The sequence below is a fragment of the Diabrotica virgifera genome, chromosome 4, assembly GCF_917563875.1.
Source record: "Diabrotica virgifera virgifera chromosome 4, PGI_DIABVI_V3a".
In the NCBI taxonomy this organism is placed as follows: Eukaryota; Metazoa; Arthropoda; class Insecta; order Coleoptera; family Chrysomelidae; genus Diabrotica; species Diabrotica virgifera.
In genome coordinates this window covers 157,906,912-157,926,511 of record NC_065446.1, presented here as the reverse complement: position 1 = coordinate 157,926,511, position 19,600 = coordinate 157,906,912, and the positions used below count along the sequence as shown (strand labels likewise).

The window sequence follows — 19,600 nt, the reverse complement described above, 5'->3', positions numbered from 1 at the left end:
AAAGTCAAAAGTTACTAAACAAAGGTTATGTTTGAGTTTGTATTTTTGTAAATATCATCGTTTCATTTCATTGTCGTCTATTTTGGATTCATTTGGATTTTGTTTGCTGTTTTTTTGTGTATTTTTTAAAACTTTTGTTTGTCATTTGTGAACTTTATAAACTTACCACAATGCAAAGTGATTATTTAATGAAATTATTATTGGAACCTCCAGATGTTGGAGAAAGGTAAGCGAAAGAATTTTTATTTACTGTTCAGTTTTCCCTGATATTTATCAATAATGATGAATTTTGCAAGCAATAACATTATTTCTTTTATTGTTGTAGATATTGATTGAAGCTGAAAATAATTGGACATTTAAATATTCCACCAATTACTATTATAATGCTATTATAGATATCTGGTAGAGTCTCACAGTTACTACTTTAAACAGCAGATGAAAGCATACAAAAGCCTTCAGGCACATAAGAGCCTTTAAAAATGGGTTTGTTTTGAAAGTTGCAGTAAAAATTGTTAATGATTTCTATATTATTGCTGGAAAGGTATGCCTTTATTTTATTTATTCACCATTAAGAAATATATGGATAACAGTATTAGTGTCATTTGGATAAATTGGTTTTACTGAAGCTATTTCCTTGTGGCATTTTTATAATAAACTATTTTTAATGGGAAATAAGCCACAATTTTACCAAAAAAATGATTTTATTAACGTTTCGTATTATTATTTTATTAAATTGGTTTTAAATATTAGATTTATTTACGTTTATATATCTGGATGAAACCAGACATACAGTCGAAAAAATTAAAGAATACCCATGAAACGATCACATCAATCACATATTTTGGATTTGCTGTTTTTTCCATAAATAACAAACGAGAGAGATATATTATTAATAATCTGAATAATATGTGACTGATGTGATCGTTCATGGGTATTCTTTCATTTTCCCGACTGTATTGTCGTCCTAATTTGTCTCCTAACTCCATATTTCTCTGAAAATGAGTTATTACTGCCATTTATTTTAGAAAATCCCTACTCGTTTAAAAAAGGATGCACATGCATATTTTTACCAGAAGAGTAACTAGTGACATCTTCGTATACACCGTATCTCCCGTGCGGCAAATTTAGTACGAAAAATATGTAAACTTCCCAGTTTCCCATACCACACGACTGACCTCACTGTTTATAAAGTGATATTTTCAAGAAAAAGTTGGTGGTAAATTATATTAAATACTCATTAAACAATATACAAATGTTAGTGATATGTGTATCTATAAAATATTCCATTTTAGCATCCTATCTTTTAAAATGGGAGATACGTAGTATTCACATTAGTCGTATTTAGAGAAATAGTTTTTTATGATTTTTGTAGTTTTTTGAAAATTTGGATAAATGGAGTTACGCAGTTTACAGATTAGGTCGACGACATGTAATTGTTATGATAGAAAAGAGAATAATAAACAGTCATGATTCTTTATTCTAAAATTATATTATATGTATGTCTGATTTTAAAATATTCTCAATCATTGTAAAGAAAGCAAATACTCTAATAAAAATAAATTTTTATAGTTGAAGCATTCCCACAAAGATAAAATATTTTTTTAGGTGAAGCATTCCCAAAAAGCTAACGCTAAACCACTAGATGCTTGGGTAATAGCCAGTTCCAATGGCATAGCAAATTCACATATGTGTATGGCCAGTAATAGTGAAGTTTGCAGCCATATTGCAGCAATATTATTTGCAGCTGAGTATGCCCACAGCAAGACAGAAGAAGAAGAACCCAATGCATGTACAGATGTTACAGCTATGTACATGGTTTGGAGATAGCAACATATGCATTCTCTGATGAAAAACTAATGAATTTTGAAAATGTTCGGTCATAGTGCTTGTTGCAGTCTCTAAACGAACTGAAATATAAGACGGCTTTGGCTTCATGTTGCAACGATATGAAAATGGTTATTCATTTTTAATTATAATGTACTTCATCATCATGAGTATTTATGTATTAGTCTTTTAAGTGTGTATTATCAGATATCACATGTATACAGTGGCGTAGCGTGAGTGTCGGCCGCCCGGGGCGGAAGACAATTATGCCGCCCTCTTATTTAGGTATTTCAATTTATTGTATAACATTACATACATTAATCATAGAGAACTTTTCGGCGAGAACAGTCATCATTATTTTGCATTGTACAGGTTAGATTTTAAATAATAGTATATTACATACCTAGCGGGAAAGTACTCTATTTCAGCCGAGCGGCAAGGTAGTCTACCGAGGTGCGATGCACCGAGGTAAACTACAGACGCGAGGCTAGAATGAGTTCCCGCGAGGTTTGTATACTATTTTACTCACAATCGGTTAGTAGTTTATGGATTTCTAATACTCACAATCTACCAATAATAATTTCGTTTCAAATATCTGTATCCATTTTCATTATGTGATAAGATGAATTATTTTAAGTAACCTGTGAGATCGTTGCTAGGTAACAAAACAAGTTTGTTGAATCTGACATTTAGGCGATACACGACGCCATTAACTGTACATATAATCAAATTGTGTTAATTTTACAAAAATGTCTGATAGTGAATTTGAAATGTACAGAATGTATAGAAAAGTGACAGATGCTAGCCGGGAAAGTACTTTTCCGTCTAGCTGGGAAAGTAAAGTAAGTAATAAGTCGCTTCCTGATTATTTCAAAGGTTAGAAATCCATAAATTACTAACCGATTGTGAGTAAAAAAGTTTATCTAAGTTTTACAATGACGTTTATTAATACAAAAATTGTTTTATTTTAACCAATTAGATACATTGATATAACTTAGGTACCTATCACTTAAGATTAGGTACACCTTGACGATCGACAAAATTTAAAATCAATTTTTAATTAGAATTAAAAAAAAAAGAATATAGAATATATGTAGAACGATACTATAATGTTATATTTTTATTTTTATTGAAAAGTAATATGAGTATTTGTTAGAATTAAAAACAAAACTTCCGTCTTCAATTAAAAATTTATACGTCTACTTTTTTAAGAGCAAAGTTTTTTATTGCACCATAAATATCTATTGCATCACACACCTCTTGCTCAACAGACAAAATAGCCAAATTAGTTAGTCTTAGACCTTAGAGTACCTATTATTATTATTGTCGATCTTAAATATCTTTCATTTTCAATTTTGAAAAACTCTTCTCACAGCTGGCATTGCTTATAGCAAATGTGAAAAATATTCGGAACATTATTAAAATATTGGGCAGAGTATCTTTCAGCTTGGATTTAACAATAAATTTAAATAATTCAAGTGAGTCTGCATTAATCAATTTCGTTGCCTGTAGCAGCAACGAAAGTCCGCAGTCGAAGTTTTTCCAGCTTGAAACCCTACTCGTCAATTTCGTCAGATGCGTAGTTTAGATTACATTCAGTGTTGTCTGGATCTAATAATATAGCAGGCGTTAGATAAACAAACTTATCCGTTAAATTCTGTTGCTGTTGAAAATGCTCACGAATTTTTACAATAACTCTATCTAACGAAGAAAACAGCTTTCGTCTCAACTCATTTTTCCGTCATCGAAAATATGCTTTCTTGATATGCGCCTCCGAGGTTTTATGGAAATTCCAAGTTCTTCACACATATTTTTGCATAACCTACAGCGCCATTTGTCCATTCCTCTCTTTTCTCTGTCAATATCATCTGCAAAGCATTTACTTTCTGAGCGCACAATCTTATGTCAAGTCCCCTTGTTTGTATTTTTGTACATCATTCACTTCATGTAGCACCGGTTGCCACAGGCCCAAAAAACAAAGAAAGGAAAATGACTGCATCGAAACTAGTAAAGCACCTGCATCTGTCCTAGTGTTTAAGCTTCTGCCTCTGTCAGTTTTTCCAAAGTGACGAGAATGTCTTTGTAATGATGCCATGTCACATTTACGGCATCGCCTCTTGCACTCCACCGCGTGTCCTTCTTTTGCCTGTAGCTGCTATCAGAACTTCCCAACGATGTGTCGATGAGAAAAAAAAAAGACTAGGCAACGTTCTAAAGTGCCGAAAAAAGTTGTGCTGATGGTTAGTCATAAACGGGGAATTCCCACAAGTCAGTATAGACTATAGACGTTGTTGCCAGTTGCTACAAAATATCATTCAAAGAAAAGGAATTCCCCGAATTCGTCACAAAATAAGTATGTAATGAAAAATTCCGTGCTCATTTCAATCGGACAGAATTTGTAGTTGCGATAAAAATATAAAATGGTTCAAATATTTACAAAATATTTTTATTATTTATTGTTAAATTTTGCTGCCCCCTAAAAAGTGCCGCCCGGGGCGGGCCGCCCCCACTACGCTACGTCACTGCATGTATATTGTTTTTATCATTTTAATTTGATCATTGCAGTTCCTTAATGAAAAAATATATTTTTCAGGTGTCTGTAGATCTTTTTGTATGCAAAAATATGCAATAATTATTTGGAATCAATTTGAAGATTATAAGAGTATGGAAATATATGTGAGAACACAGACTATTATAGTTGTGTCCTATTTTTTATCATACAACCGTTTTCCTTAAAATTTATAAATATAAAGCAGATAGTTTTCATTGAAATTCAATACGAAATATTGGGTCTTATTTGTATGTATTCATTTCTGACTAAAGGTACGATTCCGACAACGACTGCAGACGGCAACTGCAGATATCAGTTGCAGTTGTCAGCATTACGGACGTTACTACTTTGCACTATTTATTTGTATGAGACTGATTCCGAGATCTGACTGTGAAGCGTTTTTACATGTCTGCTCTAATGGGATCAAGGATAAGATTAACTATATAGATACTTTGGGTCGAAATGGGGGTAGTAGAAGGAACAGACACATAAAACTTCATGCATACGACAGCTCATTTTTTGTGCGGTGGCGGGTCGTGGAATCGTTAGGGGGGGTAAGAGGGTTTAAAGAAGACTAACTACATAACCAAATAAGCAAAGGATACTTACACAGACTTGAGGACTTTCCTACTATTTAAAGAAATTTGGAAGCCGTTTGAAAAATCCTCAAATTCACATATCGAGTACTTACTGGACATATTTCGTACTTATGGGAACTAATTTGGGGGACATTCATCTTAAATTCCTCGTTGGGTCAAACTGCGCTATCACTTACTTTCCTATGGCTTCTATGCCATTTCTTTTCTTTATTCTAAAACTTATTTCCTTTGTATTAGAGATCTGGTTAATATTTTTTTTTAAAAGAGGTTACAGAAATAAAAATAGGTACATTTTACAATGTTTATTCAAACCTTTAGACCTTATTATTTTTACTTTGAGAATAAACATATTCTCGAGTAAGAAATGAATAATAAAAACAAATATATGATTTTAAAATTCTTAACCTTATTTTTAGCAGTGTATCTCTAAACAAAAATTTGACTTATGGCTGTCAAAAGTCACTGCCATTTTATTTACTTTACATAAAAAAATTCCATTTGTTACCGTGTTGAAAACAAATTAATTAAATATTTAAAACCTTTACCAAATTTATATCCCCTTGGAATTTAATTAAAATAAACATTATTTCATACCTTCATTTTTAAAACAAAATCCAACGTCACATGCCACACTTCAAACACTTGTCCAAATTTTCCATTCTAGACGGGGCTGGGAGGGAAGACATTCAATTTTAACCAAAGAGGAAACATAAGTTGATACCAAATCGGAAATATCATCGGGGTACTTCAATACAGGAATGTTACCATAACATCATAAAAAACTGGAAAAGACAGGAACCACGCACTTTTCTACCGGCAAACCAAAATGCGTCACAATAATACTGTTTCACATGAATATATCCAACTTATTGCTGTGAAACTTTGCAACAATATTCCTTAATTTTTACTGGACAAAATGCAACTTTTCTTCGTTTACATAACGAAAAAAGCCATTTTAAACCGGTAAAGTGCGTTTCTTTGTGAGTCTGTTGAGTTCTACCAAAAATAATATGTTCAACCCTCAAACATACTTTTAGAATTGACGCTTACATCGTCACGTCTCTTTCGCGTCAAACCGAAGCATTTCTTCTCGATCGTTCGACCAAAACTATTGACCAATCGTCAACTACAACTCAAGGATCTTTCAAAATTCAGACCAATAATATCAAACGATGCTTCGCGCTCTAAACAAAGGGAAATGTACTCCTGACTTTTTCTAGAATAAGGAATGTTTATACAAGTAAACAGGAAATTTCCTAAGTTTTACAATGTTGCGAAATAAACGGTATTACTCAGAAGCAGAGGCGGCTTAGAATTTTTATGGTATATAAACTCACAAAATAAAATAGAAAAATAAATATTTTTCTTGGGATAGGATATAAAATTAATGGATTCTATTTACAAAACATTGTAGCAGAAATTTGTAATGCTACAACTGCAACTGCTGTCCGGCAGAACGTCAGTTGCTAATAATTATGCGAATTAGTAGTGTAAAATAATAATGTCTGTCATGGTGACAACTGTAACTGCTGTCTGCAGTCGTTGTCGGAATCGTACCTTTAAAGTGTGTGGTATAATTATAATAATTATACTAATTATATATTATCTAACTTAGGCTATGGGTACATAATTCGCAAATATTTTACGGCTATCCCTACTTTTTCTGTCTTTACATGGCAAATTACGTGTAGTAAAATTCACACTGGTATGGATATGTATATATTACTAGAATGTCATTCTACTTGACAATGTCATAACTAGCTTAAAGAGATGGCTTTTGAATGTTCTTGGATAACTGTTATTTTTTGTATAATTGCAAATTATTAATTCAGTTAATAAATGTGACAATTTGTTCACTAATTATGTATTCAGTGATTGTAATAATATGTACCTACAACAAAAACTAATACTCAATCGAGAAAAGAGCAAAAGTGTTAAAGTGACTTTTTAATAATATATTGTTACTATGGGACGCTTACAATTTTGAACATCTTTAAAAACAAAATACTTCGATCACAGAATATATCTTAATGTATTCTCTGATTCTATCTTCCATAAATAATACACAATAAATAAATTTTTATAAAGTTCACCCCTTAAATCAATTATTTATCAAATACACTATATATCAATATTATTTAATCAACAACTAAAAATATTCCCGATTCATGTCAAATAATTATTTAAAATTGTCACTGATTGTCAGTGTCTGACTGACAATATTCTATTCGACCAAGTGCGTTGTATGACAAAGATAGATTTGGAAAATATTACCACGGACAATGTGTTCATTTTTTTCGAATCCTGAAAAAACCAATAAATATTTTTGAAAAATATAAACGCAGAATGAAAGAATAAATTATTGCCGAGGGCCGAAAGTCTTTTAAAATAAATAAAAAGTTTATTTTGAATGAGATATTTGAAATTAAAAATAACACTAAATTTTCTCTTAGTTTTTCATCCCTGTAGCTTATTAAAATAAACAATATAGAAGTTCTCAGGGACTTTCGGCCCTCGCTAATAACGTAATCTTTATTCTGCGTTTAAATTTTTTTAAAAATACTTATTAGCTTTCTCAGGATTCGAAAAAAATGAATCCACATTTGAATAGCATTGCAGCCGAAAAAACGTACCGATCCTCTTAAATGGTTTAAACTTAAGTATGTTATTAAATTCTGACTTAATTGTTTAATTTGTTAATAAATGATTTATTAGTTTTTACATATGTTGGTTTAGTTTTGACACAGTAAATGCCCATACAAATAATTGAATGGGTCTACCGAATAACGTTGTAAGCGCCACATGGTTTGTTTTTGAGAAGTCAAAGAAACAGTTTTAATATTGTGATAATGGTGAGTTTATACATTTTAAGGGTTAGTAATACAGTTTTTAAATACAAAATACATACTGTATTACTCACCTTTAAAATGTATACAATCACCATTATCACAATATTAAAAGTTTTCCTTTGACTTCTCAAAAACAAACCATGTGGCGCTTACAACGTTATTCGGCGAACCCATTCAATTATTGTGTATTTCTAAAACCATAAAATGAAAAATAAATCTAAAAAACGACGCAAAATCGACGTAAAGACTATGTTTTTGGTGGATATTTGAATGGATATTTAAAAAAATCTGACGATTTGGGCGGGGCGTAAGGAAATGGGTGAGTCACAAAGTTTCACAAGAAAAAAGCGAATATTTCGCGAAATGAACAATATATCTAAAAACTAAAAAATACATGCTTATTATTTGTCAAAAATTTATCGAGTGATATCAAACACGACTCCCCACGGAGAGGGGTGGGGAGTAAATTTAAAATTTTAACTACGAATCCCGCGATATTTCGCGAAATGAACATAAGATCGAAAAACTGAAATATACGCTTATTCAATATGTTTGAAAAATTTATCGAATGGCACCAAACACGAATTACCACGGTCGAGGGTGACTTTAAAATTTTAAATAGGAGCCCCCATTGTTTATTGAAGATTTGAATTCCTTACATAAAAATATGTAACTTTTATTTAAAACATTTTTTCGAATTATGGATAAATGGCGCTATAATCGGAAAAAACGATTGTTGGAAATGGAAAATTAAATAAAAAATGAAAAGTCCCCACTAAAATAGAAAATTTTACTTAAGTTTTTTTGGTTTTAGAACCTAATCTTCACAACCCAATAGGTCACCAAAGCGGTCGAGTAACTGCACATTTAGCATACTTTCCTCCCCTACTATAAACTTTTCAGAGTTTTGGAACATTTTCGATCGACACCCGAACCATCCGAACTTTATTAAAGTGCCTAAACCGTTGTTTTAGTTGTCCAAAACATCTTTCAATAATTATTGCGCACTATTAACTACGGTGCTATGCCATAACTAGACAACGGTATTTAGCACTAAAACACCGGAATAAATAGATTTTTAAATACAGCACCTCGAGACTTGTAACTTTTTGCATTGTCTTCAGGATGATGTCAGGAAAAAAGTCTAAAAAAAATCTAAAAAACATATCAAAATAGGTATATTAAGGGCCAGATTTTGTTACACGGGGATTTTGGGGTTGCTGAACACGACTACGCCATCAGGACCAATCCTCGGAGCACCTCGTGCCCAGGGTCACACTGCTAAGGAGCGTCATTTGGTGGTTCGAGGGTTATCGACACTAAATTAATACAAACAGATTACTTGGAGGTTTTTGGAGTCGCTGAGCACGAATACGCCATGTGAACCGACCCCTGGAGCACCTGCTGTTCAGTGTCACTGCTAAAGCACGTATATTCTTGAGTTCCGAGGGGTTTTGGATTAAATTGATGCAAACAGATTTCTCGGGGGCTTTTGGGGTTATTTTTAAAGTTATAAAGTTACTACACATTGCAGTAGTTAATAATACTACATATTACTTAGTTTTCATGAAATAAAGGCAAACATAATTTATTTATATTTTTTTGGCGTAACTATGATGCGTTCATCAAACTTGGAAAACGAACCTCATGTAAACATATACCCAGAGGATGTCAACAACATTACATATCTGGTCTGAATAACGAAGCAAAAGACATTATGACAAAGTACACCGAAGAATACAGTAAAGACCCATTCAGCGAAGTTACGGCAGAGATAGGGGAGAGACTGCAGCAAATACTAAGCGCCTCCAGACAAGAACGGTGGAGCGAATGGAGAAAGAAGAGCAAATGGAGAACCCAAAAAAATGGCCTACCTCAAGGAAGCGTTCTGGCGCCGTCCCTATTTATCATCTACACCAACGACCAACCAATGCACCCTCAGACTGAGAGTTTTGTTTACGCTGACGACCTTGGTATCGCCGTAAAGGGGAGAACACTCACACAAGTGGAGTCGACAATGGAAGAGGCTTTAAACATGATGTCAACTTACTACAAACAAAACTTATTAAAACCACACCCTACAAAAACCCAAGTATGTGCATTCCATCTCAACAACCATCTGGCGCGTGTAAAACTGAATGTTTCTTGGGAAGGACAACGCTTGGAACATACTGATAGGCCCAAATATCTTGTAGTGATACTAGACCGGTCACTAACGTATAAATTCCACTGTCGGAGCACAAGACAAAAGGTCTCTACAAAAAACAACCTTCTCCGGAAACTTGTAGGGAGCAAGTGGGGTGCAAACCCTCAGGTCTTAAGGTCAACAGCTGAGGCCTTATGTTTCTCAACAGGGGAATATGCTTGTCCCGTTTGGGGTAGATCTAGACACGCCCAACAAGTCACCACGGCGTTAAATGAAACATGTAGAATAATGACCGGTTGCATGAAGCCTACCCCTCTACCCCTACTGTACCGGGCAGCTGGATTCGCATCACCAGACGAGCGTAGATGCGCCTCACAATATGTGTAGAAGTGCAGGCAAACTTTCGATTAAAGGCACCAATTATACGGGTTTGACGAACTGCCAGGAACTAGCCGACTTAAATCAAGTAAAAGGTTTATGAGAAATGTCAGCGTCGAACCACCCGAACTGTTCCCCCTACATCCAGAACGACCTAATGGAGTGAACCTGGACTGGAGAAGCTGGCGGACACTCAACCGCATACGCACAGGTGTTGCCCCTGTAAAACAGAAATACAGAACGTGGAGCACCTGAGAGTATGCAGACTTTACCCATCATAGTGCACCCTCGATGATATATGGCTCGCAAATACAAAGGGTGTAGACGTGGCCCGATATTGGGCAGAAAAACTGTAGTCGGATCCAGACACGAAAAAGTAAAGTAAGGGTGTAACCGAAATTCAAAAATCAAATATAAGTACAGTAGAGCGTCGATAATCCGAACTAATTGGTGCAGGGGGAAGTTCGGATTATCAAATTGTTCGGATTATCGAACATATGTTCAAAATACATACAAAGCTCATAAACATAGTACATATTTATGTAGGTACATATGTACATACGTTTTAGTTACAAGGAATAAAACACCTGCATAATAAACAAATATATTGTATGTATTTCTGCATAAACAAAACAAAAATTCGCGGTCGTATTTTGCCCATATTGTCATATTAAATCCAAAAATTCGGTCCGCGATTATATTTTTTAATTTTATAATTGTTTTGCGTTCGGATTAGCGATCGTTTGGATTACCAGGGTTCGGATTATCGACGGTCTACTGTATTATTAATAGTTATATACCTACACTACTAATATTAACACATAATTTAAGTACATATTGTTGTAGAATTGTTTTTTGGAAAAATTCAGAAAATAAATTTATATCAGAGACCACGAGATCATAGATTTTCTTCACCCTGTATAGGACCAAAAATTGTATAGTATCTAATTTAGTTAATAAACAGTGCTTTTTCGGGGAAGGTGAAATCGTTAATGTGGTTTTCGTTAATGAGTATTTTTTGAAAGGATTTACAGACAATGGTTCGAAAATATTGGAAAGTGCATGTTATTTCGTTTTGTGAACATCAATAGGATTTTTGTAAATATTTCGTAGAAGGTTTAAACGGTAAACAAATTTTATTGAGTTTAGAATGTAAGGCCTTTTGTTTAGTTTTGTGAAAAAACGATAGTAATTTGATGTCTCTTAGAATTTTAACAAAATGGAAAGTTGGATACAAATTAAGTTGGTTTTATTAGGAAAGGAAAGTATGGATGTTTTGGGTAGAGAGGTTGTTTTTGATTGGTAGAGAAAGATCGATGGAAGGGATGAGAATGTGGAGTCGGAATTTGAGAGAGAAAAGATAGACACTGTGTGATGAATATCGGGAGAGAGCAGTCCAGTTTTTGAAAAGTGAGAAGTCAGTGTAAAGGGTGAAATCGGCCTTTGCAAGCAGAATCAAGTTGAAACGAAATTGTTGACCAGTTGAGAAGTAAAATTTTCCTGTGTCCGAGGAAGATTCCTTTGTTCTGTCTAGAACGAGTAGCTGATTGTTATCTATTTGCACAATATATCGAGCAAGGAGAAAACTGAGAAGAGAATTCGAGCGAGTCCTGGTTTTGTTTGTTTTGAAGCAGTTGTACGAGAGGGACCTCTTCGCAACATCCAAAGAGTACGTGTGGTAGAATCAAGGACGACGCAACCTGGGAAAAGAAGGAGTGAAGAAACAAAAAGGTTAGTCAAATCATTTGTCGAAACAGAGAGAGCTTGTTTATATCCACACCATATATGCTTATTTTTTTTGTATTGAACAGTTCTATAGCTCATTTAGTCATTCCAACTTTAAGTAATCAATTCAAAAGGAGAAAAGTAAATTTTATTAAATTTAGTATGAATAAATAATGATTTATTTAAATATTTTTTTTTGTTAAAACAAGGAGACATCGGAATTGAAGCTTCATTTATTAAGTAAGAAATTGTTGCAACAAATTTAGATTTTATTATTTTTTTGATCTTATTTATACGGCATATTGGATAAATAAATAATATATTACATTTATATGATATTGAAGGTGTTTAATTTCCCTGTTTTATCCTGGAAGGAGTAAGCAACTAGAGATACTAGAAGCCACAAATCAAAGGTATTGCATCGAATACAAAATTAGCCCTGAGAATAAAGTTTATTAGAAAATTTAATTTGAATCTGGTTTTGTTTTACATAGGCAGTAATTAAATTAATTGAGTAATTAGTAAAATTAAGAATTTGCTAATCAATCTAATAAAAGAGATACAGTAGAGCATAACAATATATAAATAACCCATCGGTCAATAAGTCTCGGGTCTAGTTTTTAACTAACAGTTAAAAAGTTTTTTTTTTAATGGGACTAAGAGTTCTTTTGCAAAAATTATTCTTAGCTCATCAATATAATCTCCTTTAGCGCGGCGATACAATCATTCCAACGCTTTTCTAATTTGTTGATGCCGTCCTTGGAAAACGATTTATCTTTGTCTCAAAATGGCTTCAGCTTCGGCGATGACTTCCTCTCATCGGAGCGATATCTCTTAGAGCATCTTTTAAGATCGAAAAAAAAGGGCGGTAATCGCTGGCAGCGAGATCTGGACTATATGGTGGGTGTAGATAGTGTAGAAGCAATTCAAAGCCCAGGTGGTGAATTTTTACCATCGTTGTCGTCGACTTGTGACACGGTGTACTGTCTTGGTGAAACAGCACTTTTTTCTTCAACAAATGAAGTCTTTTGTTTGCGATATTGCTCTTCAAATGTTTCAATAAACTAATATGGTAGTCGCTACTGATTGTTTCTCCACATTTTAAATACTCAATGAAACTAATAATTCCTTGTGAGTCCCAAAATACAGGGGTTATAACCTTGTTTGTTGCATCTTTGGTCGCTTGGGACGGCTTTCTCCGGGTGCTATTCACTCAGATGACTACCTATTTGATTCCGGAGTGAAGTGCTGGAACCATGTTTCATCCATTGTAATATACTGATGCAAAAACTCCGATTTATTCCGATTAAACATATCCAAACAGCGCCGAGATTCATCAATTCGTCGTGGTTTTTGCTCTGGTGTAAGAAAACGGAAAACGCGATGCCCATTTGCAAAACAGCTTTCTCATACCTAAATGTTTATGTAAAACAGTCAAAATGTTGCCGTTTATAACTTTAGTGTATCAGTTTGTTATCTCTTGCAACTTCAGTTTGTGATTTTTCACAATAAATTTTCAGTATTTTTTCGATGGTTACGAGAATAACTACATCATTTGACCTTCCGGAGCGCTCAGCATCATTGGTGTCGGTACGACCACCTTTGAATTAAGGGGAACGGCGCAAAATGTCACCTGTCAAAATTTTCAATGTGTTTTAAATGTATTCATTTTTTTCGAATGCTGAGAAAACTAATAAGTATTTTTGAAAAATTACGATGAAAAATTACGTTATTACCGAAGGCGTAAAGTCCCTTAGAATAAATAAAAAGTGTCTTTTGAATGGAATATTTGCAATTAAAAATCACACTAAATTTTCTCTTTTATTTTCACCCCTGTAACATATTAAAATAAACATTATATAACCTTTCAGGGACTTTCTGCCCTCAGTAATAATGTAATCTTTCATTCTGCGTTTAAATTTTTTAAAATATTAGTTTTCTCAGAATTCGAAAAAAAATGAGTACATTTAAAACACATTGAACATTTTGACAGGCGAAATTTTGCGCCTTTGCCCTTGATAAATAAAAATGACATATTTCTCCCTCGCCTGATTTGCGGCAACATACTTCTGCGCTCGTGAGAAATATGTCTTTTTTCTCATTACTATTTCATATGTATGAAGCCCAGTAAATGAACGGGAAATACGGCGATACCGTGAAATTTTCAGAGGCAACTCCAAATTGCATGAAAATTTGGATTTAGTTTCTACTTACCCCCCACTTCAAAGTTGAAATTGTGCCAATGGTTGCTTTTACTTGGGGGGTGACAGTCACCCCTTCTCGGGGGTGAAAAAATATACGTTCAAGATACGACCGGAAATGGATAAATTGACCGATTTTAAGCAACTTTTGTTCTATAGAGTTTTTTACGTAAGTCAATACTTTTCGAGTTATTTGCGATTGAAAATGTTAATTTTTCGACAAAAAACTACGTTTTCAGACGGTTTTTCGCAAATAACTCAAAAAGTAAATATTTGATCGAAAAAATATCCTCAGCAAAAGTGTAGCTTATAAAAAACCAAAAAAAAAATGGTGTATCAGTAAAGTCTATTAATTCAGTAAGAACAAAGTTGTAGCTCATGTAAATTACGTTCTTATTAGTCTAATTCCAAATAGAATATTTCAAGGTGAAATCACCGACAAATTAAGCACTTTTCGGGAAAAACCAATTCAAACTTGTTAAAAGTTTTTATAAAAGGTTTTACTTTAATTGGTTATAAAAGTTTCTAGCATTAAAAATAAGCGAGTTACGCTCAAAATAAAGTTGGTCCTCTTTAAAAAAAAAAAAATCATGAAAATCTCCCCATGTTTAGCTCCCCAAATGAAATTAATCGCTACCGCATTACAAACAATTTACTTACTTATCTATTTTTTATATGATCTGTCAGTCTTATCGGTTTAAAGTGCGTATTTTTGAAAGGGTTATAGTTGAAAAAGTTTGAACGGGTCAATAATCAAAAGTGTATGCAAATTTTGAACAGCCATATCTTAACCAATTTTTGTCTTACGGAAAAACAAAATGAAACTAGCATATTTATACATAATAGCAAAACCTTCATTTTTTTACTCTTTAAGATTTTTCTTATCACTAATACTTTTTAAGTTATTTTGAAAAATTGAAATTTTAAAAAAAAATTTTATAAATTTTTTTTTACTATAAAACCAATTTTTTTTAAATAAGCACTTCAAGCCAATCATACTTACAGATATATAAACAATACACATACAGTTAAAATAAATGGTAAGGGGGTAACGATTAATTTTATTTAGGGTGCTAAATAGAGAGAGGTTTTCACGATTTTTTTTACCAAAAAAAGGGTCAAACTTTTTTTTTCAGTTTAACTCGTTTATTTTTGATGCTAGAAACTTTTGTAAAAAACAAATTCAAAGATTTTTTTAGATACTTTAAAAATGTTAATAAGCTTTTCCCTAAAAGTGCTTAATTTTTCGGTGATTTCGCGTTGAATTATTTGATTTGGAATTAGACGAATAAGAACGTATTTTTCATGAGCTACACCTTTGCTTATTCTTAATTTATAGACTTTACTGATACACCATTTTCTTCGGTTTTTTATAAGCTACATTTTTTCTAATAACATTTTTTTCGATAAAAATTGAGTTATTTTGAGTTATTTTCGAAAAATTGTCTTAAAACGTAGTTTTTTTGTCGAATAATCAACAATTTCAATCGCAAATAACTCAAAAAGTATTGACTTACTTAAAAAACTTTATAGAACAAAAGTTGCTTATAATCTGTCAATTAATCCATTTCCGTGATTATTTTAAATACGCGTTTTTCACCCCCCGAGAAGGGGTGACCGTCACCCCCCAAGTAAAAGCAACCAACGGCACAAATTCAACTTTGAAGTGGAGGGTAAGTAGAATCTAAATCCAAATTTTCATGCAATTCGGAGTTGCCTCTGAAAATTACACTCCAAAACGGTCATTTATTGGGCTATATTGAATAAACTTAAAAACAAAAACAAAACATTAAAATGCTCAACATATCTGTCGGACAAACATTAGACTTAACAATAAACTTAAAAACAATCTGCAACTTTTCACAATCATAACTTGTCATGATGAAACGTTCCACAATTAAAATAACGTTACACGATTAAAATCACTTTCCACAATTAAAACTTTCCCTGTTCCAGTGTTTCTATACATCAAAGTTTGTCCGACTAGACACCGTTAAGCTTTTAACAAATTTTTTTGGTACGCGGGATCCAGGCCTGAAATAAAATAGTTTTTAGTAATTAACTGTTATTTTAGGAAAGTAGTGTTAAACACGAAAATGGCTGCTTAGATAATATTTGTTACAAAGATAATACCTATCCTCATAAGGAAATAGAAATCATGTGGAAAAGCAGCTCTAATAAATTAACCAAAACCTTCGGGGACATTCAACATGTCTCAGATAATGAAAACGACGAGCTGGTATCAAAAGCCACTTGCGAACTTTGTCCGACAAGTATACGGTCCAAGGTGCAGATTTTAAGTATCATTGGCGATAATAATATGAGACTCTATATTGCTCGTACTTCAAAGTACCATCCAGAAATTAGAGTAGAAGTTTGTGGGTAAGTTTAAAGTTCTTGATCTATTTTGACAAATAGTGGGTGTCCTTTACATTGAAAGGACCCCGCAACACTCCTTACGGAAAAGTGATCCCGGTCAAGTTTAACGATATTTTGGTCAGTGATAGTCCTCAGTAAGTAAATTAAAAAAGTCCAGGTCACCTAGGTCTGTTATTCTCGAGCTACAGCCTTCTGAAGTTCTTAAATTCAGGTACTCGGTTTACGTAAAGTGCACTAATTCACGGTCAAGTGAATGAAAATATCTATTACTGAAAGAAGACAGACTCATTTTCTTCATTTATATTTGCATGTTGCATTATGAATTCGTGGTCAAAAATAGATGCATCTTTATTTATACTTCAGAAAACCTCCGAAAATCCTCGGAAAACTGAAGAACTGAGATAGAAAATGTGCTGCCGTGAATGTGCTTTCATGAATGCCTCACACTTATCCAATACCAGCATAGCTACAGTTTTACCTTATCTTTAGAAAACTACTGAACAGTGGCGGATTTAGGGGGAAATAGGGAAATTTCCCCCGTAACACGGTTCAATAAAGAAAAAATTGTTGAAACATGATTATTACACGTTGAAATATGTTAGATTTCATGCAACTTACTACAGACCGACAAATTCAACCCAATTAAACTCGATGGTTAGGAGAATAAAGGAAAATTATTGCACATGTTATTACCTATGTCTTTTATGTAGGTTGGGTTTATCTACTTTATACATTTTGGGGTGGTGTTTTATTGGATGTCGCCCCCCTCCCCAAGTCAAATGTTTTGCCATTGCCACTGAAGTATCCTGATAGGTCGTTAGTTTACACGACACATGATCCATCTACCCAAAATCAGCAAAATCTTAACGTATAGATAGTCGAAGATGACATAAACCCGACTTTTTCATAGACGATTTTCCATGGAAGATTGTAATTAATATTTCGCGTTTACCTACTACCGTGTATGGACTTTGTTTTTCTTTTCGTATTGAGATCATTTTGAAGTCCATTTTGTCTACTCATATCTGATATGTTGGAGGTTATTCTTTGCAAATCATCTAAGCTATTTGCAAAAATTACTGTTCGTAGGTATATCTAATAATTTTTAGAGGCACTCTATTCTGCATGCGTGAAACCGTGAGATGCCTTGTTCTGCTCTAGCAGCACTTATTGTGGTTGTTTCTCAATTTTCTGAAGGCGTTTCGGTAGCAGTGACGGAACATTTGCCTTGGGAGAGAGGCCGACTCCCAATAAAACACCAACCCCTAAATACATAAAATAGATAAACCCAAACTACAAGACATAGATAATAACATGTGCAATAAGTTCCCTTAATTGTCCTAACTGTCGAGTTAATGGGTTGAATTTGTCTGTCTGTAGTAAGCTTCATGTCAGCTAATACATTTTTTAGTTTCAGCAATTTGTTGTTTAATTCAGTGTTACGGGGGGAATTACCCTATTTTCCCCTAGATCCGCCGCTGTTCAGTAGTTTTCTAAAGATAAGAAGGAACTACAGCTATGCTGTTATATGATACATTTTCTATCGCACTTCTTTAGTTTTCTGAGTACTTTTCGGAGGTTTTCTGAAGACATACGATGCATCTATTTTTAACCACGAATTCATATGCAACACGCAAATATGCATGAAGAAAATGAGTCTCTCTTCTTTAAATAATAGATATTTTCATTCACTTGATCTTGAATTAGTGCACTTAACGTAAATCGAGTACCTAAATTTAAGAACTTCAGAAGGCTGTAGCTTGAGAATAATAGTTTTTCAGACCTAGGTGTCATGGACTTTTTTAATCTACTCACCGAGAACTATCATTGACCAAAGTTTCGTTAAATTTACCGGGACCACTTTTCCATAAGGAGTGTTGCGGGGTCCTTTCTTCATTGAATCTGGAAGTAGGTACATTACATAGGGTTATGTATAGAATTGCATAGACAAATGGCATCCATAGTTTTGATGGCACATACCTACGCACTCTTGTGTCAAAACTTTCCATGGCTATTTTGCATAAACCTGGCTGAATTCCATTGATGCAGCGTTGAATATTTTCTCTTTCAGTACACGAGTGGATAAAGACTTATTGGCATAGACCTTTGACTTTCAATAACTCCATCAAAATAAATCTAATAGTGTTAAATTGCACGATTAAGGAGGCCCATTCTGATCACCGAAACAAGAGATTACACTTCCTAGAAACATCTCATGCAGTAATTAAATTGTCTCACAGGCTATATCGCATGTAGCGCCGTACTGTTAACACCACATATCGTTCACATCAATATCATCCAATTTAGGTAGGAAGATCTGTCTTATCATGTTGCGATATCGACTACCAGCAACAGTCACTGCTTGAGACGCCTCATTTTCAGAGACGTATGATCCAATAATGCCTCTAGCCCAAAATACGCACCGAACACGTTGTGGATGCATTTCTTTTTTTTTTGACAGTCTCAGAACCCCAAATATGGCAATTTGACGTTTAACTAAGCCATCAGTGTGAAAATGTGCTTCCTCAATTAGAATAATTTTGCTCGATATATCAGTACCCACTTGTTGGGTCTAGGACGTTTCATCGCCGCCAGTTCATTGCCGCCCTTTCGATGCCGCCAGTTCATCGGCGGCCGATTCATCGTCAGTCAGTTAATCGCTAACTGATATATTTCCGAATTTTCGGCCAATTTTCGACAGTTACATTTATTATTTATTTTTAGTATTAATGAGGAATTCTAGGAAATGCGAGATATGACCATTCCCGTTGCCATACTTAATCTATTAATATACTTTTAAACTTTTATAATATAAAATATAATTTAACATTACAAATTTAATACTATTTAGTATCAAATTTAGGGGAAGTAGAAATAGAACAGTAAATTAATATAATATTTTTTATCTTTTTATTTGTCATAAGTTTTGAACTGAATCTAACGTCGTG

The 19,600-nt window shown here is 33.6% G+C and overlaps 1 protein-coding gene and 1 long non-coding RNA gene across 2 annotated transcripts in view; both read left to right on the top strand.

The window, feature by feature from the left end:
* LOC114332693 (uncharacterized) overlaps window positions 1-19,600 on the top strand; it is a 34,961-nt gene that overhangs the window by 2,003 nt on the left and 13,358 nt on the right. The window contains exon 2 of the mRNA XM_028282520.2: window positions 16,348-16,655. Coding sequence (XP_028138321.1) covers window positions 16,348-16,655 — 308 coding nt within the window. The remainder of the gene's footprint in view (window positions 1-16,347; window positions 16,656-19,600) is intronic.
* Window positions 62-2,856, top strand: LOC126883976 (uncharacterized). Its single transcript, XR_007697792.1, has 3 exons — window positions 62-226; window positions 326-541; window positions 1,606-2,856. It is a non-coding gene; the product is annotated as an uncharacterized LOC126883976 (long non-coding RNA).